The 26,552-nt window shown below is 59.0% G+C and overlaps 3 protein-coding genes across 6 annotated transcripts in view; 1 reads left to right on the top strand and 2 right to left on the bottom strand.

Annotated features, from left to right (window-relative positions):
- Nucleotides 1–9,653, bottom strand: part of TLN1 (talin 1) — a 35,320-nt gene extending 25,667 nt beyond the window's left edge. For 2 of the 3 annotated variants that reach the window (XM_064438510.1, XM_064438512.1), the window contains exons 1-6: nt 9,527–9,636; nt 3,579–3,745; nt 1,270–1,367; nt 914–1,043; nt 530–682; nt 85–227 (exon numbers count right to left, since the gene is read on the bottom strand). In XM_064438510.1, the coding sequence (XP_064294580.1) occupies nt 85–227; nt 530–682; nt 914–1,043; nt 1,270–1,367; nt 3,579–3,708 (654 nt within the window). In that variant the 5' untranslated portion in view covers nt 3,709–3,745; nt 9,527–9,636. Of the gene's footprint in view, nt 1–84; nt 228–529; nt 683–913; nt 1,044–1,269; nt 1,368–3,578; nt 3,746–9,526 lie in introns of all 3 variants that reach the window. The other variant, XM_064438511.1, reaches the window with a different exon arrangement.
- Nucleotides 9,654–9,667: 14 nt separating this feature from the next.
- CREB3 (cAMP responsive element binding protein 3) lies at nt 9,668–20,814 on the top strand. The gene is made up of 10 exons (XM_064438525.1): nt 9,668–11,079; nt 15,295–15,432; nt 15,515–15,788; nt 15,983–16,083; nt 16,302–16,394; nt 16,954–17,060; nt 18,405–18,473; nt 18,632–18,716; nt 18,850–18,931; nt 19,342–20,814. The coding sequence occupies exons 2-10, from the start codon at nt 15,295–15,297 to the stop codon at nt 19,701–19,703; spliced, it is 1,311 nt and encodes a 436-aa protein (XP_064294595.1). The 5' UTR covers nt 9,668–11,079; the 3' UTR covers nt 19,704–20,814.
- Nucleotides 20,815–23,955: 3,141 nt separating this feature from the next.
- LOC104049789 (avidin-like) lies at nt 23,956–25,613 on the bottom strand. 2 transcript variants are annotated; one of them, XM_064438337.1, is made up of 4 exons: nt 25,520–25,613; nt 24,814–25,024; nt 24,592–24,724; nt 23,956–24,169 (listed from the first exon to the last, which is right to left on the bottom strand). In XM_064438337.1, the coding sequence occupies exons 1-4, from the start codon at nt 25,589–25,591 to the stop codon at nt 24,136–24,138; spliced, it is 450 nt and encodes a 149-aa protein (XP_064294407.1). In that variant the 5' UTR covers nt 25,592–25,613; the 3' UTR covers nt 23,956–24,135. The 2 variants fall into 2 exon arrangements, with proteins under 2 accessions (XP_064294407.1, XP_009508838.2); XM_009510543.2 differs by having other exon boundaries at nt 24,124–24,214.
- Nucleotides 25,614–26,552: the final 939 nt, after the last annotated feature.

Here is a 26,552-nt window from a genome sequence, read left to right as displayed (position 1 = left end):
GGCTCCTGGCCAAACCCCTCAGCCACCAGCCCCAGTGGGGGGCTCGCATGGGGCAGCTGGCCTAGGTGCTCTGGGGAACCGTACCTGCACGTAAAGCAGGTTGAGCTGCACAGGATCCCGCGAGTCCACATTCTGGTCAGAGTAGAAGAACTTGCGCCGCAGCAGCAGCGTTTCATTGTCATCGATGCCTTGCTCGCGCAGGGTCCGCCCATGGTCCAGCCAATTCACTGTAGGCAATGACAGGGCGTGAGCAGAGATGGGCACCCAGGCAGGGTCGGTCCTGGCCCTGGGGCTGCTCGTGCAGAGCAAGAAACAGACATCCATCTGGTGCATCCCAGCTCTCACCCCTCTGCCCTGGGCCTCCAAGCAGGAGACAGTCCAGGGACTGTGGGCACATCTCCTCGTCACAGTCCTCTCCACCATCACCTCCGCTCCCCTGCACTGGGTCTTCCCCTTGCAGGGGTTTCTGCTTCCCTCCCCACTGTCTTCAGTACAGGTGACCCTGACCCCAGCACATGCAGGCACCTACACTCATCATCTGTGTGCAACTTCTGCTTGAGCTTCTCCATCTTCTTCTCATCTCGTAACAGGGTCTTGTCTTTCTTGAGGGTGCCAGTAACTTCCTCCTTCTTCTCTTCCATAATCTCCCGAACAAGTGAGTACTCATCATAGTTGGTGATGCCTACAGGAGAGCAGAAGACCAAGCTCAGCACCACACTGCTGCCAAATATAGAGCCTGGAGTGAAACAGGGGACCAGAGCAGCATCCCCTCCCCAGCATCACACAACCCTTGGACTTCCCCACTGCCAGACCATTGCCACAGAGCTGCTGCCACTCCCCCAGTACCTCCATCAGGCGCTGCCACCTCTCTTTACCTCCCTTCCTCCCCCCTGTTGCTACCCCTTCCTCTCACCGATGCGGGCACAGATTGTCATGAGCATGTCCGTGACAGTTTTGGAGTCGTCCACCATCACCGTTTTCACTGTCCCATCCAGCATGCGGATCTTCAGGGGCCGCTGCTTCTTCTTGTACTCCATGGTATCCTGCAGGCACAGGAGAGCACAACTCCCAGCAGTGGCACCAGCACAGGGTACCCACATCCCACCATCAGCTCCCTCGCCTCGGTGCAATTGTGAGGGGAACTGGGGGTGCTGTGGGGCCCAGTGCAAGGCAGGAGAGCAAGCCCCCACGCCACCTCCACACTGTGGCCACATCCAACTGCAGAGCTAAGGCAGGTACCAGCTGGAAGGATGTGGGATGGATGCTTACCCCATTGCGAAGCATGTAGTAGTCCAGAGCCTTCCCAGCCTCCAGCCAGATCCCTTTCTTTGGGTCTTCATCCGAGAGGAACAGCCCAAAATCATTGGCTGAAAAACAGGTAAAGTCCCTGCCAGGGTAATCCTGAGCAGGACAGCGACACAAAGACGCCAGCCTGCACCCAGGGATGTGCATCAGTACAGCTCAATGCATGAAGCACAGCAGCGCTGTGAAAATTGGAGCCTAACCTAATGAGTGGGCAAAACGCTGGCAAGCAGGCTTCGAGGTACGTGTTTTACATAGTTATCTATGGAAAAAATAATCTGAAGCATGCCTACGCAATGCTGAACTTGGAATTGACAGTCACAACAGAAGGAAAAGCTTGGAGTTGTGGTTGACAGCTCTCAGAAATCTTTGGTGCAACATGTAGCAGCAGCCAAAGCAAGGTAGTAAATCTCTGGGCATCACCAGGAAGTGTGCTGGGAACCGGTCTATTAAACCTAGGCACATCCACACTTCAAGTACTCAGTGGTGGTGCGGTTCGCACCTCTCCAGAAGGACACAGCAGAGTTTGAAAAGATACAAAGAGACGCAACTTAAATGATGGAGCTTTAGGCTGATGGACTAAAGGAGCTGGGACTACCTCTGTTTGGGGCAGAGGAGGCTGAAGGTGGACAGGATCAAGGCTTACAAGGTCTCAGAGGTGGTGAATATGTGCGGTTCACCAAATCCTGCTGCCTCAGGGCTGGGGTACTCAGTGAAAGTGCTGCTGCTGGAGCCCCGGCTGCGGCAACCCAGCTCAGACCCACAGGGATAGACCCATTTTCACGCTGCAAGAGGCCAGCACCATGCCAGGATTTGCCCTGGGAAAGGTCCTTCTCCGCCTTTCCAACAACCCTGCGCTGCATGCTGTCTTGGCTGGCTGTTAAGTTTATAAGAAGTCATATTGTTGGCAGCTCTCTAAGGGGAGGGACACATTCCTGAGCCACCCCGCTCCTGTCTGGCTAAGAATGCCGTTAGGATCCTACTAAACAGGGAGCAGAAAAATCACGGAGGCATGCCATTTTATTTTTAAATTTAAAAAAAACCCCAAACTATTTTCAAAGCAAATTCCAAGAAGATAACTCGAAAGCACTAAAAACGGAGCAGCTTGCTCCAGATTTGTAACTTGGGCAGGAAAAGGCACTTCGCAAGACAGAGCAAGAGCAGAGCAGGAAGCCTACACTGAAGCTCCCCCAGCCCAAAGGTGACAAAAAAACTGGGCAGCTCAAAAAGAGGTCCCTGAGTGCCACTAGGTAAGGAGAACGAAGAGAAACAAAAGCTGCAAGGAACTGATAGCAAAAAAAAAAAAAGCTGTGCGCAACCGAAAAGGAACTCCAGAATAAGCAGTTCCCTTTAAGGCTTTTCCCTTGCCTATTTTTTTATAAACAGGCTGGCTCACGCCCAGGAGCAGGAAATGCAATGCTCCCTCCAACACGGCTACAGCCCCACATCCACATAAACATCCAGTCCCTCTCTGAAACCGAAAGCCATGGTCTGACAGACTGTTGGCCAGCTGGGCATGGTGCGAGACGGCATTTCCTTTCATCCTCGAGGAATTTGCTGCTCCCAGATGTCGCTCCCCCCCATCTCTTCCCACGACTCCTGACCTCCTGTTTGCTGCCTCTCCCCTGTGGCACAGCTGTTTTTGGAGGCAGCAGGGACCCCGGAGAGCCCCCGAGACAATGTCCCGGTGCTCCAACTCCCTATGCATACCAGGGACAGGCCACGTCTGCACAGGCATGAGTCACATCATGACCTCATGAGGCAAAAGCTTAATTTTGACCCTGGTGGCATCAGGGAAATATTAGAGCTGAGAAGGCTTAGCAAGGTAATGGAGCACCAGCATGGGTCTGGCAGAGAGCAGCCATAGGGGACAGACCCGATGGAGGACTATATATCGCCCAAGAAAGGAAAAAAAACTCACATGGTTTACGAATGCTCACTACGACCCCTGCAACTGTTTAAACCCACCTAGTCCTGGCTACTGGTGATGAATGCAAGTAGGTGAGAGGAGCAGAGACAGGAATAGTAGCAGGCTCCAAGGACTTTACAAGTATTTCACTTCCAGATGTGGTTTCCTACTTTCCAAACCCCCAAATTTCTTCTGGGGTGTCACGGAAGGAGCCCAAAGAGCTCAGCCCTTCACCTCAACTGGGCAGGGGGACTTGGACCTTGCTCCTCCCACCCCCAAATGCTCTGGGAATGCCCAGATGGGCACAGAGGCAGGAGAGGAAAGGGAGGCCAGTGAAATGCCCAGAGTTAAGCTGCCATGGACTTACGCTGTCCCATCTGGGCCTCGGGCACCCGCTCACGGATCATCCGGCAGGCGTCGTACACCATGGTGGAGGGCTCGAACTGCATCGTCTTCACCACATTGCCAATGCTGATTTTCAGTGAGAGGGCAACCATGGTGGCGGCTGGGCTGTCCCCACTCCTGCGTCACCTGCTGGAGGAGACAGATGGGTTAGCTATGACTGCTGGCCCCTCTGGCCTGCAGGGTCCTTCCTCCTCCCTTATGGCAGCACCTCTGCTCCACAGAAGCTGGGATCCAGCTTCTAGCAGCGAGCAAGAGCTGCACCCTGTGCTGGCGAGCTTGCAAGGGGGTCCCGCTTTCCAGCCCTGTGTTGACCCTGGGGTCTCTGGCCAGCGTCGGGATCCTTGTCTCCTTGTCCTAAGGTCCCAAAGCCTGCTCGCCCACGGGAGCAGTGGTAGCTGGTACTCAGCAGAGATGCTGCCAGCAAGGAGGAAGCAAGTGCATGGGAGCACACAAGATAAGCCACGAGAGCAGGACAGATGAGGTTATAATTAAAGCTGCTGTGACACAGAAGCCACAAGAGGAAAACCAAGCTTTGACCCAGAGCTGGCAGTGCCCTGCCCTGGCTATCAGGGCCCCCCATACGGATGGTGCTGAGACAGCAGCCTGAGCACAGACAGACCCAGAGAGACGGAAAAGCCTGGAGCCACTTGGGGAGGTGAGATAAGGGCACCAGGCACCAAACCTACCCATTAAAAATAATCACCTGGGGAATGCACCATTCGCACCGAGTGCTAGGAGGTCAGGGTCTACAGCAGCAACTGCTGCACAAAGGCGGGCTGGGGAATTCCTGCACAGGATGATGCGCAGGAGGGCAAGGGACCAGCTGCTGCAGGTCTTACTGCAAGGGCACACGAGGTCTGCATCATGCCATCTCAAACAGGCCCCAAGCTGGGTCCAGCCTGAAGGATCAGCTTCAAGCTTGAAGGATTGCATAGATCAGCTTCAGAGCAAGTACCTCCTAACAGGGTTCCGACATACCAGGCTTAATAATACTTAATTAAAATGACAACATTCTTACAGCAAAGCAAATTCGGAAATAAATGATAAAATCAAAAGGAGGTTGTCAATAAGCACCCCGCTTGCCTGCTGCAGCTTGTAGGGTTTCTAGAGCCCATACCTTTTGGTTTACCCACTGTGCAGAAACTTTCAGCTCTTCCCCAGATTGCTGCACCCCTCGGGGTCCCTGTGCTGGGTCCCCCAGATTGCTGCACCCCTCAGGGTCCCTGTGCTGGGTCCCTCTCCCTCCCTTTCTCAGCATCCCCAGTCCCCAGCTGGGCCCAACCCAATACTCTCCAGCAGTGACACTCCTTTTCCTCCCGACATGAGCAGGCTCTTGGAGAAGTAAGCCCCTGCTCTGCCTCGACCCAGGCTGCCTTGTCCTTAAACCACAGCTGCTGGGAGGATGCAAGAGCACTGGCAGGATGAAACACATCTGCTTGTTCTCTCTTTGACTGATTTTCTCCTACCAGGCCTCCTATTATGGCTGTTAGGGCAAGGCTTGCTGGCAGCCTCCCTCGCCTGCCTTGCACTGCAGCAGCACACGGTGAGCCTGTGCATCCCTGCTCGGTGCTGCCAGCTCGAATCCCCTGCAGAAGGGGGTACACTGCTGCAGGCTGCCCTCAACCATGGACCTGAGTGGACTAGGAGCAGGATTTGCAATGGATAAAAACCTCCTACATCCAATTTTGGGCCAGGAATGAGTCAGAGGGCAGGGGTCCTGCTCCTGCAGAGTCAAAAAGCCATGCTGGTGGTGCGGGAAGGGAGGCACGGATGGAGAAGCGTGCCGCCTCCGCCAGCACATGGAGTGGCTCCAGCTCTGCATTCCTGAGCTGTTCAGCAATGTTTCTGCGGAGGCCCGCAGCCCCCACTGGCTCCGCTGATGAGGAATGAAATGCATTTTGGGTCTGGAGTGAGGGAGCCCGGCGGCAGCGGCAAGGAGGTGGTGGAGGAGCCTGCCTGTGCCATTGCCGTCCATCTGGAAGCACTAGCAAAGCTGCAAAGCTGAAGGGACAAGGAACACCTGCCACAGAAAAGGCTTTCCAAATTTTTCATACGTAGGGCAGGCTGCTGCAGTCACCAGGCCATCTTCTGTATATCTAAAAATATTCTTGAGTTGAGCATAAAGCTGCTTTCCGTCCCTCCGCAGGAAAAGGAGAACATGCCACTGCCAGGACAAGGTCAGAGACCACGGAGGAAGGGGAGGGGAGGATGCCGGATGGCAGAGAGGAACAAAGAGGAGCCCAGGCATTTCTGCAGCCTCCTCTTGCTCTCCCAAAGACACCCAAAATCAGGTGCTGTATTGGAGGCACCCCTTAGCACAGCCTTCATGGGGGCCACTGCACTTTCCAAGGCTCCACAAAAGGATGACTCCTCAAGCCTTCCTACTCTTACAAAACCGACACGGCTTGGGAAGGAAGGTGCTCACGACATCGAGGAAGCCCTCAGAGGAAGGGGAGATGGTTCATTTCAATTCCCATATGCTATGGGAACAGTCAGACTCCAGCAGCTGAACTTTGCTGAAATCAATGTCTAAAGCAGAAATGTTCTCTGCTGTGTAAGAAGTGGAGAGATTTCTCAGCAAACGTGGCAATTAATCACACAGGGTTTGCAAATCTGCTTCCTCCTGCAAGGGCACCAATGCAGGGCTTGGCCCCATCGACCTCTCCCCTCCAGGTACCACATGGAGTAGGAAAACCCAGGCTAGACATAAGGGATGAGACAGCGTGGGAGCTCGGCAAACCAGAAAAATAAAGGAGAAAGACAGTAAAATTTAAGCTGTCCCTCTAGAAAGAAAACAAACAAACAAACCAAGTCTTGATGAACACACACCAAATTTCTGCGCTGGCCCTTCTCCAGAGCAAGCAAACCCAGTTTTCAATCGGTTTTCAGTATGCAAAGGCAGATAAGGCATCAGAGCACTGAACTGGCCAGCCAGCAGCCAGATTAACACACTTCTTCATTTTACAGCAAATGGCATGCAACCCTTTGAGCCTGCCCCAAACTGAGGAAGGGGTTTCTTGATGGGGTCCCAACCCTCCCAGGAGCTGTCCCAGCTGCCTCTATCTCACCCCGTGTTAGGTGTGCAAAACCACTGCCGTGGTGGAAGCCTCCAGGCTCTGCTTAAAGGCAGGGGCAACGCAGGCAGGGACGGCTGCAAGGAGGCAGCACTGCGCCAGCCCGAGGAACCACTGCATCATAGCTGGGACCACTGAGAGTGAGTTTTCCGTCATGTGGTGTAACTGCTATATTTGTATCGGCTGAATTTAGCACTGCAAGAACAGTTACAGAGGAGGTTTTATATCTTTAAAAAAAAAAAAAAAACCAACCAAAATTCAATAGCAGCCTGCTAGCACACCCACGGTTAGTTTCCAGAACAAGCTACAACTCTTCAAACGCAACAAATTTGCCATTTTTAGCATTCTCTTTCTAAGGGAGACTCCGGATGAGGTTTGGGTTTGTTGTTTGGAGGGGGTGTTTGGTCGTTTTTCACGGCAACGCCAAATTTCACTAGGGAAAGGCCCCACTCCGGACCACCCCCAGGGCTGAGAGCTGGCTGCAGGAAGCTTTATCAGCTGCAAACTGCGCCACTGCCAGGGCTTTCCGCAGGCACGGGGCTACCGGCCCAACAACCAGCACAGCCGGGCACATACCAGGCTAGCACAATGCCTGCCAGCCATGGCTGTGCCAGCACATTGGTGTCTGCACAACAGTATGATGAACCAGGTGAAAAATTAACCTGGTAGGAAGCCGGACCAGGCCCTGGCTGTGTTCTCTAGTATGGGACCAGTTTACACAGCCACGGCAAGCACTGGGTGGCTCAACCCCATGCCAATGGGAAGGCTGAGCCAGCGGTCCCGGCTGATGACAGGGCTGCACGCTGCCGAGCCCATTCAGCCCAGTTCCTCTTTCCCAGCTGCATATCCACGTCAGACGGGAAAATGTTTTCTTCCAGCCGAGGTCAAGCTTGCTCCCGGGGAGCGCAAGCGACTGGTGAGGCCAGCCCCAGCCCCGTAGCACCCCTGTGACCACTCAGCTGTTGCCTGTGGCTGGGGCAGGACCATCCTCTCGCCCCCGCAGGGTGGGCAGCCCTGCATGGGAAACGGGCAGGGGACAGGCAGCGGGCCTGGAGGATCACAGCCGCAGCCTGCCTGCCTGCATGCTCACCCACGCTGAGGTGAAGCAGCCCTGGCCATTAACTGCCGACATTTCCCATGCATCCCCCAGGCCTGTCTGCTCCTCCAAAGGGAGGGGCAACAAATGGTAGCACCCCCGGGCTGCCCACCGCCAAGGCAGGCATGGGGGCAAGCAAGGGCAGGACTCCACTGCAGCCTCTCCTGCAAGCCACCCCTCTGGCACAGCACCACAAACGCAGCACTCGGGGTGCACTGGGAGCTCACAGCCTCCAGAGACCGCCAGGTACCCCAACCCGAGAACCCCCGCTCGCCAGGGCAAGCAACTCTCCTGCCGCAATGCCGCTGGCCTGGCAGAAAGGGAACAGCGAGAGGAGTGTGCGGCTGGATTTTGGGGGGCATTTCTCCCCCAGCAGATGGCAAAGCTCAGCTCCAGAATGGAGAGTGCCCCACAGGCTCCTGTTTCCTCTTCCTCAGCCACTCCCCTTCCCCAAATCTGCTGGGAGGTGCTACTTTGGGATGCACCTAACTCCTGCCACTGCTTTTTGGTGAGCAAGCTGTGTGCTTGGCCGGTGGTCACCATGCGCTGTCACCTGCTTATTTAGCACATGGTGGGTTTCATCCCGCAGTCTGCAGGGAGAGTTTCGGACCCTTTACCGTGCAACCCGCAGGCTCCAGCAAAGCTAAAGATCCCAAAAATATGTCCCCTCCCCTTCTCAGCAGCAAGGCTCAGGGAGAGAGGAGAAGGGAGTAAACAATTATTGCTACCAAATATGGGTCTAACAGCCAGCGATGAAGCCACAGCAGAAGCATGTAGACATCCTGCCGGCAGATTCAAAGGGACAGGGAGCTTGCAGGGGTGCGGGCAGGATCTGGCAGGCAGCAAGGCTGGGTAGGGAACAAATAGAGGATGGAGCAGGGTTTCCCTTGCCTGGTTAGCTGCTCTGGCCAGAACCCACACTTTTCCCTGCCGGGGGTCAGTCCTGCCCCACAGCACCCACCCCGGCCCCACGTGTCTCATCCCAGCACCCCATCGCGGGGTGGAGGCCATGGCTGGCTGTCCTGAGTTGGCAGACAGAAGCTGTCGGGGTGATTTCCCCTGCCTGCAGCTCAGCCGCGGGGAGCATGTCCTCCAGCGTCTCCACCCAAAACCGCACGGCGGGCTGGAGACACCCATCCCACGCGCTTTCCCCCACGCACAGGCAGGGTGGGCAGGGAGGACAGGGGAAACGCTTTGCCGCCATGCCCAGCCGGCACCGACGCTCGCCCCCCTGGCTGGAGCGCCCGTGGACACGGCCACGCTTCTCCCGCTCGGTCCCCGGGGGCGGGACACCAGCCAGGGCCTGGCGAGCAGAGACTTCGAGCCGAGGCCTGCGGTGGCCTTCGAGCCGAGGCGGCGGATATTTTGGTGTAGGTCAAGGACAGGGCCGGCATGAACAAGGCCGGGGTTAACAAGGCCAGGCCCAGCCCAACCGGGCCGTGCCTACTCCGTACTGCCCCAGGGTCCCCGGTGAGTCTCGCTGCTCAGGTCAACGGGGTGTGCCCCCAAAAGAGGCCAAGGCGCGACCGATCCCGGGAAGCCCCTGGGTCACCGCAGCTCGGTAACCGGGACGCTGCCCCCCCCCCCCGGTACGGGAAGAGGGGGGGCTCCCCCCGGGACATCCGTTTCCGGCAGCCCCCCGGGAGCCAAAGCGCTGCCGGTCACCCCGTGCCTCGGCCCCCCCCCCCACCTCCCCGGTTACCGTGACCCCGCGTGCGTGTGTATCCCCCGTCCCCGTACCTGTACGCGGGCAGGAGCAGCGCGGCGGCCCCGCCGAGGCTGTGCGGAGCGGAGCGGAGCGGGGCGGCACCGCCCGCTTCCCGCCCCGCCGCCCCCCGCCGCGCATGCGCCGCGCCGCCTGTCGGCGCGGCTCGGCTCAGCTCGGCCTGGCTGGGCTTGGCTCAGCTCGACTGCGCCCCCGGCCCCGTGCCCGGGGCTACGCGCCTCGCGGTGCCCGCCCAGCCCAGCCCAGCCCAGCGCCCCGGGGTTGGGCATAGCTCGGCGCCCGGACACCGAGGCCGCGCTCCACCCGCTGCTTCGCACCCTCGGGCCTTACCCCGGGCCACCCCCCGGGGCTCGGTTTAGCACAGCCCCAGTCTGCCCCAAGGGTGCCTAGGGCTCTGCACCCCCTGAGCCCCCCCACCCCCGCAACGAACGCGGCGGGGGCGGGGGGGGGGGGAGCGCCGGGCGCGCGCGGCCTGCCGGGGAGGGCTGGCGGAGTCACTGCTATGGCGGGGTGAGGGATGGGGCCGAGGCGGGACAGGCCGCCCCCCAGTGGAGCTGCCCAGGGCCTGCCGCCCTGCTCGTTCCGCGAGTGGGTCCTAGGGTCGGGCGCCGGGCTGCTGGCCGGGAGGTGCTGCCGGCAGCTCGTGTTCACGGGTGGGCTGGCCCCACGGACGGGGCTGCCAGTAGCCTCTTGGGTCCCCGTCGGGTGGATGCCCCGCCGCGGGGAGCGGCGTCTGCCCCCTGCGTCCCTCCGCCTCACCCCCTGCTGTCCCCCCCCCCCCCCCCAGGTGCTCCCCACTCCCGTGCTGCATGCCCAACGCGTGCCTTTCGTGGGGGAAAGTCCTCCATGTACGTGGAAGCACCTTGCCCGGGCTCTGCGATGCTCCTCTCCCCCTCCCCACTCTGCTTCCTGCTGGTCAGGCTCTGCTTGTCATCCCACCCGGCAGGGCAACCCCATGCACCGCAGCCCTCGGGCTGGGCTCTGCCCTGGCCACCTATTTTTGGGTCGGTTTTTTCATTGTTTTTTGGGGGGTCTTTAGGTTTGGGGCTTAGTTTTGGTTTGGGTTTGTTTTTGGTTTTTTGGTTTTTTTTTCTGCTAGATACAGCTAGATGCAAAAGCTTAGCAGTGCTAACGGGGAGGTGTGATGGGTGCCCTGCCTCTGAGTGGGCGAGCAGTGCTTTGGTTCACACGCTGCCAACAAGAAGGCCTGACTGATACCGGCACTGATGTGCAAACCATGAGAACCCTCCGAGGCCGCATCTTCTCAGGGACTGAGGAGTCTAGGCCATGTCTTATCAGGAGATAACAAAGCGAGCTCAAGCGGAGACTAGGCAAAACTAAAATTGCTATGGCTCCACACCTGCACAAACACCAGGGCAGGTTTTGACTACGGGTCCATCACTCGAGACTATAAATGCTCGTGGCCTTCCCGAGCCCAGTGAGCTCTCCAGCACAGTGGAGAGAGCAGGCTGCGAGGTGGTGATCTCTCCCTTCAGCTGGGATGCCCCTGAGAGTTACTCCTTGCGGCTGAGAGACACTTTACCCTGAACTGGAGCTCTACAGCAAGGTAAGTGGCATTTTAGATTAATCCTAAAAGTATATTGTATGCTAGCAACAATTTTACATGAATTTAAACATTTATATAGAGATATAAGTTAATTTTTACAAGTGTGGTGAGAGGTAGAGTGTTTGAGAGTGTTTGACCACTGCCTAAATTATTGTTTTAAATCACCACTTAAATTATTGTCAAATCACTGTTCAGTAACCATTCAACTACTGCTTAATCACCATTTGATTACCATTTCATTTTCATTCAATCATCAGTTAATTAAAATTTGATCATAATTTAATCATTAATAAACCCCGTTTTAGTTATCCATATGATGATGACTTCTTTTAATAATTTGCCTGCAATAGGAGGCTGACCCTGTGGGCACAGCTCCCTCAGGTTTCAGTGGAACAGCAGGATCTTGCATGCTCTCCAGGGCAAAAAGTCTGGAGCCCTTCCACTCTCACTCTCCCTCCTGCCCTACTACTCTCCTGCCCACCCTTCCACACACACCCCTTTCACCCCTCCTCTCCCTCCTGCCCTTTCCACCCCCCTTCTACCCCCGCTCTTGCACCCCTCCCCTCCCTCCCGACCTCCCGCGCCCCCCGACCTCCCGCGCCCGTCCGCGCCCTTGCTACCTCCCGCGACCCCCGCTACCTTCGGCGACCACCGACCGCCCGCGCCCGTCCGCGCCGCCCGACCTCCCGCGCCCCCGCTACCTTCCGCGCCCGTCCGCGCCCCCGACCTCCCTTGCCCCCCTACCTCCCGCGCCCCCCGACCTTCTGCGCCCGTCCGACCTCCCGCGCCCGTCCGCGGCACCGCTACCTTCCGCGCCCCCGCGCCCCCCGAGCTCCCGCTACCTTCCGCGCAACCCGATATTCCGCGCCCGTCCGCGCCGCCCGATCTCCCGCGCCGCCCGATCTCCCGCGCCCCCGACCTCCCGCGCCCCCCGACCTTCCGCGCCCGTCCGCACGTCCGCTACCTTCCGCGCCCCCCGACCTCCCGCGCCCCCGCGCCCCGACCTTCCGCACCCCCGCTACCTTCCGCGCTGCCCGACCTCCCGCGCCCCCGCTACCTTCCGCGCCCCCGACCTCCCGAGCCCCCCGACCTCCCGCGCCCCTCGACCTTCCGCGCGCGACCGCGCCCCCGACCTCCCGAGCCCCCCGACCTTCCGCGACCCCGCTACCGTTCGCGCCCGTCCGCGCCCCCGACGTCCCGCGCTCCCCGACCTTCCGCGACCCCGCGCCCCACGATCTCCCGCGCCCCCGCTACCTTCCGCGCCCCCCGACCTTCCGCGCCCGTCCGCGCCCCCTCTACCTCCCGCGCCCCCGCGCCCGTCCGACCTTCCGCGCCCCCGACCTCCCGCGCCCCCCGACCTTCCGCGCCCGTCCGCGCCCCCGCTACCTCCCGCGCCGCCCGACCTTCCGCGCTGCCCGACCTCCCGCACCCCCGCTACCTTCCGCGCTGCCCGACCTCCCGCGCCCCCGCTACCTTCCGCGCCCCCGACCTCCCGAGCCCCCCGACCTCCCGCGCCCCTCGACCTTCCGCGCGCGACCGCGCCCCCGACCTCCCGAGCCCCCCGACCTTCCGCGACCCCGCTACCGTTCGCGCCCGTCCGCGCCCCCGACGTCCCGCGCCCCCCGACCTTCCGCGACCCCGCGCCCCACGATCTCCCGCGCCCCCGCTACCTTCCGCGCGCCCCCGCGCCCCCCGACCTTCCGCGTCCCCCGACCTCCCGCGCCCCCGCTACCTCCCGCAGCCCCGACCTTCCGCGCCCCCGCTACCTTCCGCGCCCGTCCGCGCCCCCGACGTCCCGCGCCCCCCGACCTCCCGCGCCCCCGCGCCCCGACCTTCCGCACCCCCGCTACCTTCCGCGCTGCCCGACCTCCCGCGCCCCCGCTACCTTCCGCGCTGCCCGACCTCCCGCGCCCCCGCTACCTTCCGCGCCCCCGACCTCCCGAGCCCCCCGACCTCCCGCGCCCCTCGACCTTCCGCGCGCGACCGCGCCCCCGACCTCCCGAGCCCCCCGACCTTCCGCGACCCCGCTACCGTTCGCGCCCGTCCGCGCCCCCGACGTCCCGCGCTCCCCGACCTTCCGCGACCCCGCGCCCCACGATCTCCCGCGCCCCCGCTACCTTCCGCGCCCCCCGACCTTCCGCGCCCGTCCGCGCCCCCTCTACCTCCCGCGCCCCCGCGCCCGTCCGACCTTCCGCGCCCCCGACCTCCCGCGCCCCCCGACCTTCCGCGCCCGTCCGCGCCCCCGCTACCTCCCGCGCCCCCGACCTTCCGCGCCCCCCGACCATCCGCGCCCGTCCGCGCCCCCGACCTTCCGCGCCCCCGCTACCTTCCGCGCCCGTCCGCGCCCCCCGACCTTCCGCGCCGCCCGACCTCCCGCGCGCCCGTCCGCGTCCCCGACGTTCCGCGCCCGTCCGCGCCCCCCGACCTTCCGCGCCCCCACTACCTTCCGCGCCCCACGACCTCTCGTGCCCCCCGACCTTCCACGCCCCCGCTACCTTCCCGCGCCCCCACTACCTTCCGTGCCCCCCACCTCCCGCGCCCCCCGACCTTCCACGTCCCCGCGCCTCCCCGCGCCCGTCGCGCCCCCCGACCTTCCGCGTCCCCGACCTTCCGCGCCCCACGACCTCCCGCGCCCCCGCTACCTTCCGCGCCCGTCCGCGCCCCCGCTACCTTCCGCGCGCGACCGCGCGCCCGACCTCCCGAGCCCCCCGACCTTCCGCGCCCCTCGACCTTCCGCGCGCGACCGCGCCCCCGACCTCCCGAGCCCCCCGACCTTCCGCGACCCCGCTACCGTTCGCGCTCGTCCGCGCCCCCGCTACCTCCCGCAGCCCCCGACCTTCCGCGCCCCCGCTACCTTCCGCGCCCGTCCGCGCCCCCGACGTCCCGCGCCCCCCGACCTTCCGCGACCCCGCGCCCCACGATCTCCCGCGCCCCCGCTACCTTCCGCGCCCCCCGACCTTCCGCGCCCCCCGACCTCCCGCGCCCCCGCTACCTCCCGCAGCCCCGACCTTCCGCACTCCCCGACCTTCCGCGACCCCGCTACCTTCCGCGCCCGTCCGCGCCCCCGACGTCCCGCGCCCCCCGACCTTCCGCGACCCCGCGCCCCACGATCTCCCGCGCCCCCGCTACCTTCCGCGCCCGTCCGCGCCCCCCGACCTTCCGCGCCCCCGCGCCCCCCGACCTTCCGCGTCCCCCGACCTCCCGCGCCCCCGCTACCTTCCGCGCCCCCGACCTTCCGCGACCCCGCTACCTTCCGCGACCCCGCGCCCCCCGACCTCCCGCGTCCCCGACCTTCCGCGCCCCCCGCTACCTTCCGCGCCCTCCCACCTCCCACGTCCCCCGACCTTCCGCGCCCCCCGACCTCCCGCGTCCCCGACCCCCGCGCCCCCCGACCTCCCGCGTCCCCGACCCCCGCGCCCCCCGACCTCCCGCGTCCCCGACCCCCGCGCCCCACGACCTCTCGCGCCCCCGCTACCTTCCGCGCCTTCCGCGCCCCCCTGACCTTCCATGCCCCTGCGCCCCCGCTACCTTCCGCGCCCCCTTGACCTTCCGCGGCCCCCGACCTTCCGTGCCCCCCGTCCCCCGCCCTTCCAGCCCCCCTCCTGCCCTTCCACCCCCCCATACCCTTCCGCCCCCCACTCCTGCCCTTCCGCCCCCACTCCTGCCCCCTCACCCTTCCACACCCCCCCGCACCCCACCCTTCCCTGCCCTTCCCTGCCCTTCCCCACCCGCCTGCCCTTCCAGCCCCCCTCCGGCCCTTCCAAGCCCCCCTCCCCCGCCTTTCACCCCCCTCCACCCCCCCACCCCTCCACCCCATTCTCCTGCCTCTTCACCCCCCCTTCCTGCTCTTCCACACCCCCCTCCTCCAGCCCTTCCACCCCCCTCTGCCCTTCCACCCTCCCCCTCCTGCCCTTCCACCCCCCTCCTCCTGCCCTTCCACCCTCCCTCTCCTTCCTGCAGCTTTTGCGTTCTGGGTGGAGCACGGCTCCTGTGCCTGGGTCCTAGTATCCTGGTGGGGAAACTGGTGTGGTGGGGCCACCAGTGCTGGTAGAACAGTCTTGTTGGAGAAGTACTCATGGGCTGGCCATTGCTGCAGGGCCCCAACAGCTGTTGCTGTTGTATGGGGAGACTTTGTCCACAGGGGCTGAGGGGACATATCGAAGGAGTGCTGGTGTGTCCCCCTGTGCCTGTGCCCACTTTGGGTGTCCTGCTTAGATGTCGTCCCCAGAGGAACTGGCTGCTGTGGTAGATGAGGACATACTTCAGTTCCTTCTGAAGGATGATGCTCCCTGGCCTGAACTCCTAAGGCAGGAGAGCGATGTGCTGGACAACTGGAACGTGCCAGACCCTGAGGTGAGTTCTTTGGAAGGAATTGCTGCTGGGTTGTGGTCCAGGAGGTTTGGCTCCCTGCTGAGTAAAAGCTTTTTCTCTGCAGTGCCTGGACAAGGAGATGGATGACTTCATCACCTCCCTGCTGAAGTCCTTTAAAGATGAACCAGACATGTTGGAGGATTATTCACAGCCTGACGGTTCAAGCACCACTTCTGAGGATCCGCATCTGTCCCATAGCCCTGGCAGCTGCTTTGCTGGCAGCACTCGGAGCTCATACATTGTGCAGGCTGATCACAACTATTCCCTCCATCATGACTTTTCTGCACCGGAAAGCATGAGGTCTGACATGGAAGAAGGAGATGCTTCCATTGACCATGGTAAGTGATGTGTGCGGGCTCTTTCTGTCCTGGGTACAGGTGGAAAAGCAGTCCCACATTGGGATTTTTTGGGTAGGTGCCAGGCATTGATGGAGAGAGCCGAATTTAGCGTAGCTTTCTGCTGCTATAAAATTATGGCGGGTCAGGTGCTGCCTCACTGAGGCCCAGCACTTGACCCTCCTTTCCTTCCCCAGGGCCATGGATGGGTTTGGAAGGCACAAGCCAGGCAATGGATCAGAGCTCCGGTTTCCCTGCTGGTGTTGCTATGGTTACCAGACGCCGCCGGCGTGGGCAGGTCCTGACTGCCGTGCATGTGGGCCCCAGCCTTTCCCTCCGGTTGCATCTCCCCTGCTCTCCTGGCCTGCCTTCTGTGGGGCATATCTCTGAGGGAAGCTTGATCCTGCTCTGGGAGAGCTGGTCTCGGTTCTGTGTGCTTTCTGCGTGCCCTCCCTGTCCTGGGGTGGACTCCTTTTACTTTGCATTCTCAGCGGGTGAATTTTTCCTGTTTTCTAGACCAATTTCCAACAGCTGGTGCTGACAAAGGAGGAGAGACAGCTCCTGGAGAAAGAAGGTTTTTCATTACCAGCCTGTCTGCCACTGACCAAAGTGAGTCCTCGCTACAGCCTGTCACTCCAAATGGCCTTGGACCGCTCCAAATGCTTCAGCCAGAGTAGGGGTTCGAAAATACAGGATGTTGCCTTGATGAGAGTGTTGGTGCCCAGGTGCTGTGTTCAGGGCAGTGTGCTGCAGGGCTTGGTGTCCTCCTCTTTTAAGTCTTGGAGGCTGTCCATGTGCACCCCAGCCTCTGTTTCACTAATCATGTAGATGTGAAGAGCAATGAGACCTGGCTGCTGTCAGTCTCCCACTCATGACTGTTCGCAGGGAGGCAGTTACACAAGTGCCTCCAGCCTGTTTTTTCCTGCTTGCCTAGTGGCTTGTGAGCTGCATGCTTTCCATCTCCCTCAGGTATGCCTCACTTTTGCTACACCGGGGAAGCTGCTGGCTGCACCAGCAGGCCAGAGTTTGTCTTGCAGCTCCTGCAGCTCATTGAGCAGCATGGGAGGGACAGAGGGCAAAAGCACACAGGCTGAGCACTGCACAGTGTTTGTGAGGGCTGCCTTGTCAGTGCCCTGGGGTTGCCGTTAACGAGAAACTACCCTTGCAGGCTGATGAGCAACTTCTGAAGAAAGTGCGTCGTAAGATCCGGAACAAGCAGTCAGCCCAGGATAGTCGTTACAGGAGGAAGCTCTATGTGGATGACCTGGAAAGCAGGTATAGGTGCACAGTGTCAGACAACACTGAGGGGACGACAGGCTCTTTTAGGGATCCTCAGCAGAATGGTAAAGGCACTAAAACACAGTTTCAGTTAAAGCTTCGTTTTCTTAACACATTATGATGAGTATAGCGCAGAATTTATTATTAGAATGGCACTTGTAGATTTCTACAAGCAGAATCAGTGTAGTGCAACCTATAAGCAGCATAATACAGAATTTATAATACAACTTAACTTATAATTTTGAATCACCTAGATCCTAATACAACTTATGATTTCTAAGCACCTGGACCCTCTGCAGATCAGGTCAGATGTTAATACATGGTTTGTTGTATCAATGTAATGGCCATAATCCAGACTCGAAATTATACAAAGAAATATGAGTCACTCCCTCAGTCATGGGAGGAAGCAGACACTGGTGAAGGTCTCCCAGGCCTCATGGCCCAGCAGCAGCTCCTGTCCAAGTTTCCCTTTAGAACTTGTATCTGCTTGATTTTATGGACGGTGCTGTATGTATTGTTACACTTCCCTGCTCTGTAACAGGGCTGTCGACAATACCAGGCTGGCTGGGTGTCTGGGTCCTTCAAGGCTGGTATGGAAGGGTGTAACCAGCCTGGTGCCCAGGAACGGTGAAGCTGGTAGGGAAGGGAAGAAGAAATCTGTTTTGTCTACTTTGGTGCCAAGGGCCTTCAGGGCCTGATAACGAGGGGACAGGAATGCATAAATGACCTGCTTAGTCTCAGAGAATGACTGCTTGCCTCATAAAATGGCTTTGGTTGTGCTGCCCATATTGCCAGGGGTCAGGAGTAGGGGGGACCAGTCACAAGCAGCTGTGCTCTGCCGCTGCTGGGGTCTTGCCACCCTGGGCAGAAAGTACAGCTGACCCTGTGGGGCAGCAGCTCTCCTCAGGGGGCTCAGAAGCTCAGGGCATAGCCTGCCCTGATCTCTTACGCTTAGAGATGGCCCAGAGCTTGCTCTGTTCAAGCCAAGTGCTGACTTGCCAGGTCAAGCATGATCTCCAGGTCAGGCTAGTTGGCAATACAGCCTCACATCGCAGATCTGCAGGGCTAGTGTGCCGCTAGAAGTGAGCATCCTTAGGGATAAGTTTGGTGCTTCTCTGTGGGACTGGGCAGGGCTCACCCCTCCCCAGACCTGGTGTGAGATATTGTTCTCTGGGCTTTTCTCCAGGTGGTGCCAGGTGGACCCCAGGAGCAATTTTATCTGCCCCACCCACCCAGAGGTGGTTTACCTGAGGAGAGACTCTGGTGAAGTCCCTGCTGTTGATTAACAAAACCTCTCTCTCCTCTCTGTTTTTCCCCCTGCTGTTTGTCTGTCCTGGGAAGGATGGCAGCCTGTGAAGCTCAGAACCATGAGCTGGAGAAGAAGGTGCAGCTGCTGCAGAAGCAGAACATGTGAGTTCTTCTTGTTGGACGTGGCAGGAGATGTGGTGGGGAAGGCTGTTCCTCTTTTTCAGATTGTGGCCTGTTCTTGGCTGCAAAGCGGGGAGGAGAGGAGCATGCAGCCCTTGGTTCTGCCACTGCGTTAACCTGCATTGCCTGCTCTCCTGCAGATTACTGCTCCAGCAGCTGTGGAGACTGCACATCTTGGTGAGAAGTTTCACCACCAAAACTGCCGCAGCAAAAACCTGCACTGTGGTGAGTGGCTTCAGCTCCAGTGTCTGCAAAAGGGTCTCTGCTGTCCTTATAACTTTGGGAGGGAGGCGTTTATTGCAGCCGGTGATGCCTTCTATGTCCTTTGCTGAGGTCTGTGCTGATTTTCTGTTTCCAGATCGTGGTTCTGTCATTCTGCTTCTTTGTCTCTGCCAGTATTTTCTCATTGTGGGGCAGAAAGCTACTGCTGGAGCTTGGAGGTGAGTGCCCAGGGGTTGAGGCATGCTCTTCCAGGACAGAGCACCTTCCTCTAAGACATGTTGAAGTCTGGGCGCCTCCAACCCAGCAGCTTCTTGCCTGGGGCAACCGCTAGGTTTCGCTTTGCTGCCTTGCCCCAGCTCTGGACTCTTCCTCAGCCCTGTTGCAGAGGCTGGCCTGGGGGCAGGGCCCTGGGCCAGGGGCGGTACAAAAGCTGCAAGGATCCAGTTCCTCTTGGAGCACAAGCGCTGCCTGTGCTTCGCAGCTGTGTGGTGTCCTCTCCCGCCTCTCCTTGGAGGAGGCAGCCCTAGCTGAATGGCTTCTTCCCTCTCATGGGTCCTGTGGTGGCCTGTGCTCAGAGCAGGACTGTGAGAGGCTGGGAATCACAGGGCTGGCTCTACTTCTCTTGCAGTGCTGCCACAGCAGACTAGCTCGTTCCCAAATGGGTCAGAATCTGATATGCAGGAGGATGCTGTGCCGGACGAGTTCATCTCAAACCCTGAGGGCCCCTCCCAGTCAGGCAGCCTTGATCAAGCTGAGGAAGAGGGGCAGAGTCCACGCAACGCCCAATCCAGTTCTCTCAAGGGCAACTCATCCTCTCACACTCCACCAGAAATGGGCTGTGAGGAGGACCCTCCTCAGCCTCAGGAGCAGCTGTTCCAGAGCGACCCTTCTCAGGCAGCGGTGCTGCAGGAGTGGAGAGATGAGATGGAGGTGTGTGTAGACCCTGCTGCTGGATTTATTGTCCAGGAGCACCATGCAGAGGAGATGTGAATACTGTCACCTCCTACTTCTCAGGGTGACACCAGGCACCTGGCTGGGCAGGCAGAAACAGAGCTGCCTTAACAGATAATCTATCAAAACAGATTCTTCTGAATACTCTCCCAATTGCTGACAGCTCAGAGAATTTACCAGGGAGGGATTGTTTTAAGCTTTACCTGTTCTGACACTGCTGTGTGTATCTGTAGCAAGACTCTGCCTGAGATGGGGTAGGAAACTCTGGGAACTTTGCTATGGCTGCAGCCTGGCGCGCATCCCATGGCTCTCAGGGATGGACTGTGGCGTGGAGGGTGAAGGTGGTTGGGCCTGAGGTCTGACTGGATGCAGTTGGTGATAGAGGCCACTGCCCTGCTTCTTCCCTGCTCAGGTGGAGATGAATAAGCTGAATCCTGCACTTCTTACTGTATCTGGCAGCTGCAGACATCTGTCCCTTGTCCCCTTAATCCTGCAGTGTTGCCTGATTTCTAGGTGTGAGATAGTGAGCTGACCTTCAGTGCCCTCACTGGGAGTGGTCCTCGCATTGGGACACATCTTATATTTTGAGCCATGGGCATAGCTCCTGACCTGTTAGGGAAGGTAATGTGGAGTCCTTCTCAAGCCATGCGTGATGTTGGCACTCCATAGGGGCTGAGCTTTCCATCTCCAACAGCCCTGGGGGTGGGGTTTCTGGACCTTAGGGAGAAGGGGTGCCCCAAATCAGACTACTGAGGGGCTGTGCAGCAGAGAGCAGTAAAACAGCTTGCTCATATGAAGGTTTTCCTGGCCACAGGACAGTTTCAAAGGTGTGTCCTCGTGTGCCCAAGCTTTGCTGTGCCGGCTGGTGATGGAGTCACCTGGCTCTAGTTGCTCCCTAGGGCTGAACAAAAACACTTTGAGCTGGAGGGTGGTCACTTTACTGTAGTGTAGCTTAGTGGTACCTGTTAGGTATCTCGTCATCCTACTTCAGGACATTTCATAGAATCATATAGAATGGTTTGGGTTGGAAGGGACCCTTAGAGATCATCTAGTCCAACACCTCTGCAATAAACTGGGACTCTTCAACTAGATTAGAACAATAGTTAATAATTTCCTTATTCATAGCATAGAAATAAATACTATCAATGTGTGACTGTGTCCTCTGTCGTTGTTTCAGTGAGGGGCTGGGCTGCTGGGTGGAGGCTGGGGGCTGCACCAGGGGCTGGAAGCATTGTGGGAGGAACCCAAGGGAGGTTGGGGGGTGATCACTCTTGCAGTCTAGCAAAGGGGACCATGTGCTGCCTTCCTTTGCCATGGCTGTGGCTGTGCAGAGGGGCTTGTTGAGGCACTGTGCAAGTTTGTGGGGCAGTTGGTCTGCTCTCACCCCTCTTTGAGGGTGTGAAAACACCCTTGAACTGCGTTTGGAGGCAAGTGGATGTGGTGAGCACCTAGTGCCCACGTGTGACCTGCATGCACCTAAGGCATTGGCGCCACGGAAGAGAGCAGCTTCCCTGGTAGGAAGCGTGAGGAGCCTGTGTCTGCCCCCACCACTGCTTTCCTAATGGGGAGCTGCACAATCACAGGAAGTGGAGCAGAGCCAGGGTGGTGCAACAGCCCTGTCTCCTCGGCCGGTGACTGTGGGGAAGGGCCTGCCTGATGGGTCGTTGCTAAATCAGGGCTGGACCCTGGGCTTAGTTGGGATCACTGGGTGCACAGGAGGCACTAACAGACCCTGAGACCAGGCTGTGGAGACCGATGTGGGGTTTGGGGGTGCAGGAGCCTAGCGAGGTGATGTGTGCAGGCAGCACCATGCTTGCAACACACCTGGGAAGAAAAGGGTTCTTATGCAGACAAACAAGATATAAAATTCAACACTGTGTCTCTGCCAGGGGAGAAGAGATAGCCAAGGGGTGGCTCATCCATGGGCCCTCTCTCAAGACAGGCAGCTCCATGCTTGTAATGGGATCAGGTCACAGCTCTGCCCTGGCCAGGGCAGGCAGCCCGTGAGCATCCCCAGGGACTCACTGGACCTTTTTCCCCAGCAGCTGTGCATGGTGGCAGGAAGGTCTAAGACCCCGTCCTCACTTTCATTTAATTTTCTGCAGTTCAAGGCTAGGGTCCATAATGTCACTGGTGTCACCTGAAGTCACTGGCCCACCACTAATTGATATTGTATGAGTCATCCAAAGTAAAACACAGTGGTGTTGCCAGAAAAGCAGGGAGCAGCCACTGGAGCCATTGCTTGGCCAGGGGTGATGGGGTCAGCACAGCACTCTGCAGTGGTCCAGCTTTCTCTGCCAAATGTCAGGAGGGGAGATAGCTCTGGGAGAGTAGGCAGGAAGCCAGATGACCGCAGCGGAATCCTCATCAAATGCAGCCGAACACATGCTCCTGCTGCCACGGGCTGCCTGCAGCAGCCAGTGCAGTCGTTCTGTGCGGAAAGCTTGCAGCAGAGGCTGGGATATTGCAGAGCTGATCCCTTGCACTTCACTGGGGATATGTCTGCACTGGGAGTTTTGGGGATGCTTGCTTGTGGTCTCAGCCGTGCTGCCCCAGGGCTGCTATTTTTCACTGCTTTCTGTGTTCTTGCACTGGTCCTACAGTGGTCAGATCTGAGCCAGCAAGAGGAAGGAAGCCCAGCCTGGGCCTCACGCCTTGGGTTAAAGGGCAGCAATGGTAAAAATGCTCGGAATGAGTCCTTTGGCTGAGGAGCCTTACACCTTTATTCCATCAGGCAGAGGAATAGGAGAAGCCTGGTATTTCTGCCACCCTCCTCCTCCTTGCTGCAGTCTCTCCATCACATCTATTTCCCTCGCACGCTGCAGGGATCAGAGTGCAGGCTGTGTGTGCATCAACGCTGCTTGCACACATGCATGGCCCCACAATCTGGCTTAGGTCAGCGTTGCAGTCCCTGCTTGCCTTCTCCGCTGTGTTCACTCTGTTATGCCCAAGGTCGACCTGTATTCCACGCATGTCCCAGCAGGTGCCTGCATCAACTTTGTGGAGCATGCCAACAGACTAAAAACATAAGCCTTTCAGGACCAAATATTCTGCTCAGTCCTTGGCAAGTCCCATATGGGTGTTGCCTGATGGAAACCCTCTCCTGTTTGCTTGGTGACTCGTGGAGTGTCAGTAGTGCCATCTCCTTTCCACGGTAGTGACATATAAAAAGTTAGGGAAGTATGAAATGAAATTTGCCTCCTATTGCTGAGGAGACCCTGGGCTGTGTGGCCAGTAAAAAACACCTCCTGCTCCCAGCTTTAAAGGAATCAGGTTTTGCTTTTTTCAAAGGAATCAGTGTTTCTTGGAGAGGTGAGAATTTCAGTCAGTAAAAGAAGTAAGACATACCCATCTTTTAAAGGGAAACCTAAACCCGTGTCAGCATCCATCCCACTGTTATCCACTAGCACCAGCTGCTGGATATCAGTGAAAACAGAAAAACTAGCAGAAATCTGAATGTCTGTTGAAAAAAGCAACTGGAAATACAGCTGATGGAGACACTGCCTTCCCCCAGCTCCTGAAACGGGGCACCTCAGCCCCAAGGCTGCTGAACCCCTGAGGGAGACGGTCGGGTCGGGACCAGTTTGGCAAGGTGTCTGATGCAGAAAGGAGAAAGGTCAGGCTGGGATGACCAAAAAAACCCCAACTGGTGCCACATGCGTCCTTCCCCTCTTCCCTTTCCCTGGCCACACGCAGTGCCGCAGGGCCTTGGCTGGAGAACCACACGTGTGCATTGCTCAGGGAACCCAGCTGTACCGAAGGGTCTCTTTTGGGATGGTCTGTTTGGGAGCTTTCCTCACTCCTGGGGTGCCTGGCAGTCAGCCTCCACAGCACATCCGCCGAGGCTGGGAACAGGAGGTTGCGGGGTCTGCAAAAGCCATCTGCAGCCGCCCCGTGCATTTGGGTGCCTGAGAAACTTCCTCTGCTCTGCTCGCACGGGGAAGGCTCTGGCTGGAGCCTGCCCTGCAGCCCTGGGACATGCTGCCCACGGCATCCCACCGAGGCTGTGCCTCATGCCACTGCCTGGTCACAGCTCAGTTTGCCCCACACACCTGGGGATGGCTGGGAGGGACCCCAAGGGAAAAGTTACCCACAGCACAGTGGCAGATTTACAGGTGCAACACTGCCACACAATGCCAGAGAGAGGGCATGGGACATCCCCCATCTCCAGGGACCCTGCTGCCCTCGGCGATGCTGCACAAAGCCTCCCCATGAGTGGGTGGCCTTGGGGCAAGACAGATCCCGTGGGTTTGAGGCAGGGCAGAAAATAGAGCCAAGCTCTGCATTCCCACAGAAACGCTTTATTTTTCACCTCGTGCCCAATGTTCACACTGGGCTGAACTTGCCTGGGAAAGCATGAATACACAGGCTGACAGCTGCTGAAATGCAGCGTGTAAGCACAGGCAGAGCCTGGCTGGAGAAAGCGCTGTCTCCTTGCGGTCCTGGGTCTCCTGGATTTCCCCACTTGCTGTTATTTTATCCGGGTAAAAAAGTTGGTGCCAATCCTGCAGGAAACCTCAAATCACTGTGGTTCACCCAGCCGGGGTCACCTATGGTAGACGGTACAGAAGGCAAACGCGAGGTGGGGCACTGTGCTCCCTGCTGCTTCGCTGGGTGCTGAGTGCGATGCCCCAGGCTCCCATATCCTATAGCGGAGCCTGCACTGGGTGCTGGCTTTATGTCCTGCTCTCTCCCTGGGGGTTCTGGCTGGGACCAGATCCCATCCTGTCGTCACCCATCCTGGGGCACACCTGGGATGCAGGGGCTGGCCAGGTCACAGGGACACTCCTTAGCCCCTGCTCATCACTGGTGAAAAACCCACTTCACCCTCCCAGTACTGCCATGCCTTATCCTGTGGGATTTCTCCCTTCTCCAGCCTGGGGTGCAGGACAGCTTGGCACAGCGGTGGCTGGGACCCAGTGCTCACCGAGTGGCTTTCCAGTCGTCAGTGGGGCAGTCAGTTGCCTCTCGCAGGAGCCACACAGCATGCAGGGTCTCCTCCCCATTGGTGCCCACGTAGCACTGGCCCAGGAAGGCGGTTGTCCGGGCTGTCTCTGAGCCTGAAAGGGTCCCGAGGTGGTATGAGTCAGGGTGGTAAGGCATGAAGCCATCCTCCCTGCATCCGGCTGGCGTCTCCACTCCTGCGTACCTCGGAGCTGCCAGCGCACGGTGAAGGAGAAGGTGGGCTGCGGGACCAGCTCCACATCCTGCTGGGACCCCTCCAGTGGTGAGGTGAGGATTTCGGAGTTGCTGGTGGCAGGCCCCGGCAGGAAGGAACCGGAGAAGCTGCCATCCTTGCCGAGGACGGACACGACCATCCGACAGCCAGTGTTGCTCCGCCATGACCCAGAGAGGAGACACTGCAAGGCCAGCGCTGTGGCTTGAGGTGCCTGGCCAGGCAGGAAGGGCATCCTGCTCCTGCCTTACCACTCTGGCTCAGCCTGGGGATGCCTGCAGCACCGGAGGATGTGCCACAGACCCTGTGTGAAGCTGGTGCCACTGGCATCACCTCCTCTGCATGAGCATCATGCCTGCAGCACTGATTAGAGTTGGTCCTCCCCATGCTAAAGCAGAGAGTGTACTGCTTTCCCTGCACACAGTGGGAAAATGGGGTTTCTCTGGGGCGTGGCTCCATTTGTCTGTCTCTGACAGATTCCAACAGCAAGGAGCATCCTTGCAGGAGCAGCCCCTCCCTCCCAGCCTCTCCACAGCTTCCCTCAGCACTGCATAGTGCTGGTCCCAGCAGCTCTGGCAGCCTGGCCCTGGCTCCCTGCTGAGCACCACAGCCCCAGCAGCAATCTTTGGGGTTTAGCAGGGTGCCAGTGCTATGTCCCCATTTCCACCCATCTCCGTACCTTCCTCTCCACAGGGGTGACGCACACCACCAGGGCCAAGGCGAGGACCAGGGCAAAGGCACTGCTCCCCATGGCTGCAGTGCTGCAAACTGCCTGGCACAGCTTCCTCCCAGCCCTGCACCCCAGCTCCCTTTATAGGGCTGTAACTGGAGCCCCACAGGCACGGGGCTGGAAGCCACAGGGCGGATGGCCATGTGGCAGGGCGCCCGGGTCAGGACAGGTGAGGCGAGGAGGTCTGCGTGACCTGCTGGAGGAATGCGGGGATGAGCATGGCCGTGGAGAGAGGCAGGGCATGGGCTATTCTGAGGCCCTTATAGCAGCCTGGAAAGCATTGACTGCCTTCCTTGTGTGTCTCTTGTGCATACAGGGTAGAAATTATTACCTGTTTAAATATTTAACAGCTCCCTGCTTTGCTGGTGCCACTGCCTGACCAGGGTGTCACCCACGTGGTGCCAGGGCATCCCTGGCAGAGGCAAGCTGCAGCAGCTCCAGCGCTGCATGGGCAGGAAGGCTCACCCTGCCTTCTGCTTTAGCAGCAATAACTTTTCCCCAGCATCTTCTGGAATCAGCTGCTAATTTTGCTGCTTTCACTTTTGCAAGAGTTAGAGGATGAAGTAACGACAGAGGGGCACTGGGGTCAAAGCAAGTGTGTTTGTTAAACACACCCAGCATGGTAACAGCCTTTTATTTACACCCCTTCCTTGTATTTGTTGCTCTTAGGGGCTTTGGATGTACAGAACACAGCATGCACCGTCCCTGCATTCCTGAGCTGTTTCTCTGCTTGCTGCAGTGCCTGAAGCAGCCATGGGGCTGTGGTCAACTGAAAATTAAGGTGGGGTTCAGCTGCATAAGCACATGGGACCTCTGGGGCACTGGATGGCAGCAGGGCTGTGGTGCGCATACTGGGTTAGGGGGTGTCCCATCCTGCGGTGGCACTGCTCGGTGCCCACCACAAGCCCCAGCACGCCCTGGGACCCCAATGCTTGGGCTCCTCAGTGCCTATCCCTCTGTCCAGATGGTCCCAACGGCTGGG

This window comes from Phalacrocorax carbo, chromosome Z (genome assembly GCF_963921805.1).
Source record: "Phalacrocorax carbo chromosome Z, bPhaCar2.1, whole genome shotgun sequence".
Classification (NCBI taxonomy): Eukaryota; Metazoa; Chordata; class Aves; order Suliformes; family Phalacrocoracidae; genus Phalacrocorax; species Phalacrocorax carbo.
The sequence above is the reverse complement of the archived record's forward strand: the minus strand, read 5'-3'. Positions and strand labels throughout refer to the sequence as shown.

Coding starts and splice junctions, on each gene's coding strand:
- LOC104049789 (XM_064438337.1), bottom strand. CDS start 25,591: ATGGGGAGCAGTGCCTTTGCCCTGGTCCTCGCCTTGGCCCTGGTGGTG. Junction 25,025..25,519: donor TCACCCCTGTGGAGAGGAAG/GTACGGAGATGG, acceptor CTGGCCTTGCAG/TGTCTCCTCTCTGGGTCATG. Junction 24,170..24,591: donor GACGACTGGAAAGCCACTCG/GTGAGCACTGGG, acceptor GGTTTCCTGCAG/GATTGGCACCAACTTTTTTA.
- CREB3 (XM_064438525.1), top strand. CDS start 15,295: ATGTCGTCCCCAGAGGAACTGGCTGCTGTGGTAGATGAGGACATACTT. Junction 15,789..15,982: donor AGATGCTTCCATTGACCATG/GTAAGTGATGTG, acceptor TTCCTTCCCCAG/GGCCATGGATGGGTTTGGAA. Junction 18,474..18,631: donor CTGCTGCAGAAGCAGAACAT/GTGAGTTCTTCT, acceptor GCTCTCCTGCAG/ATTACTGCTCCAGCAGCTGT.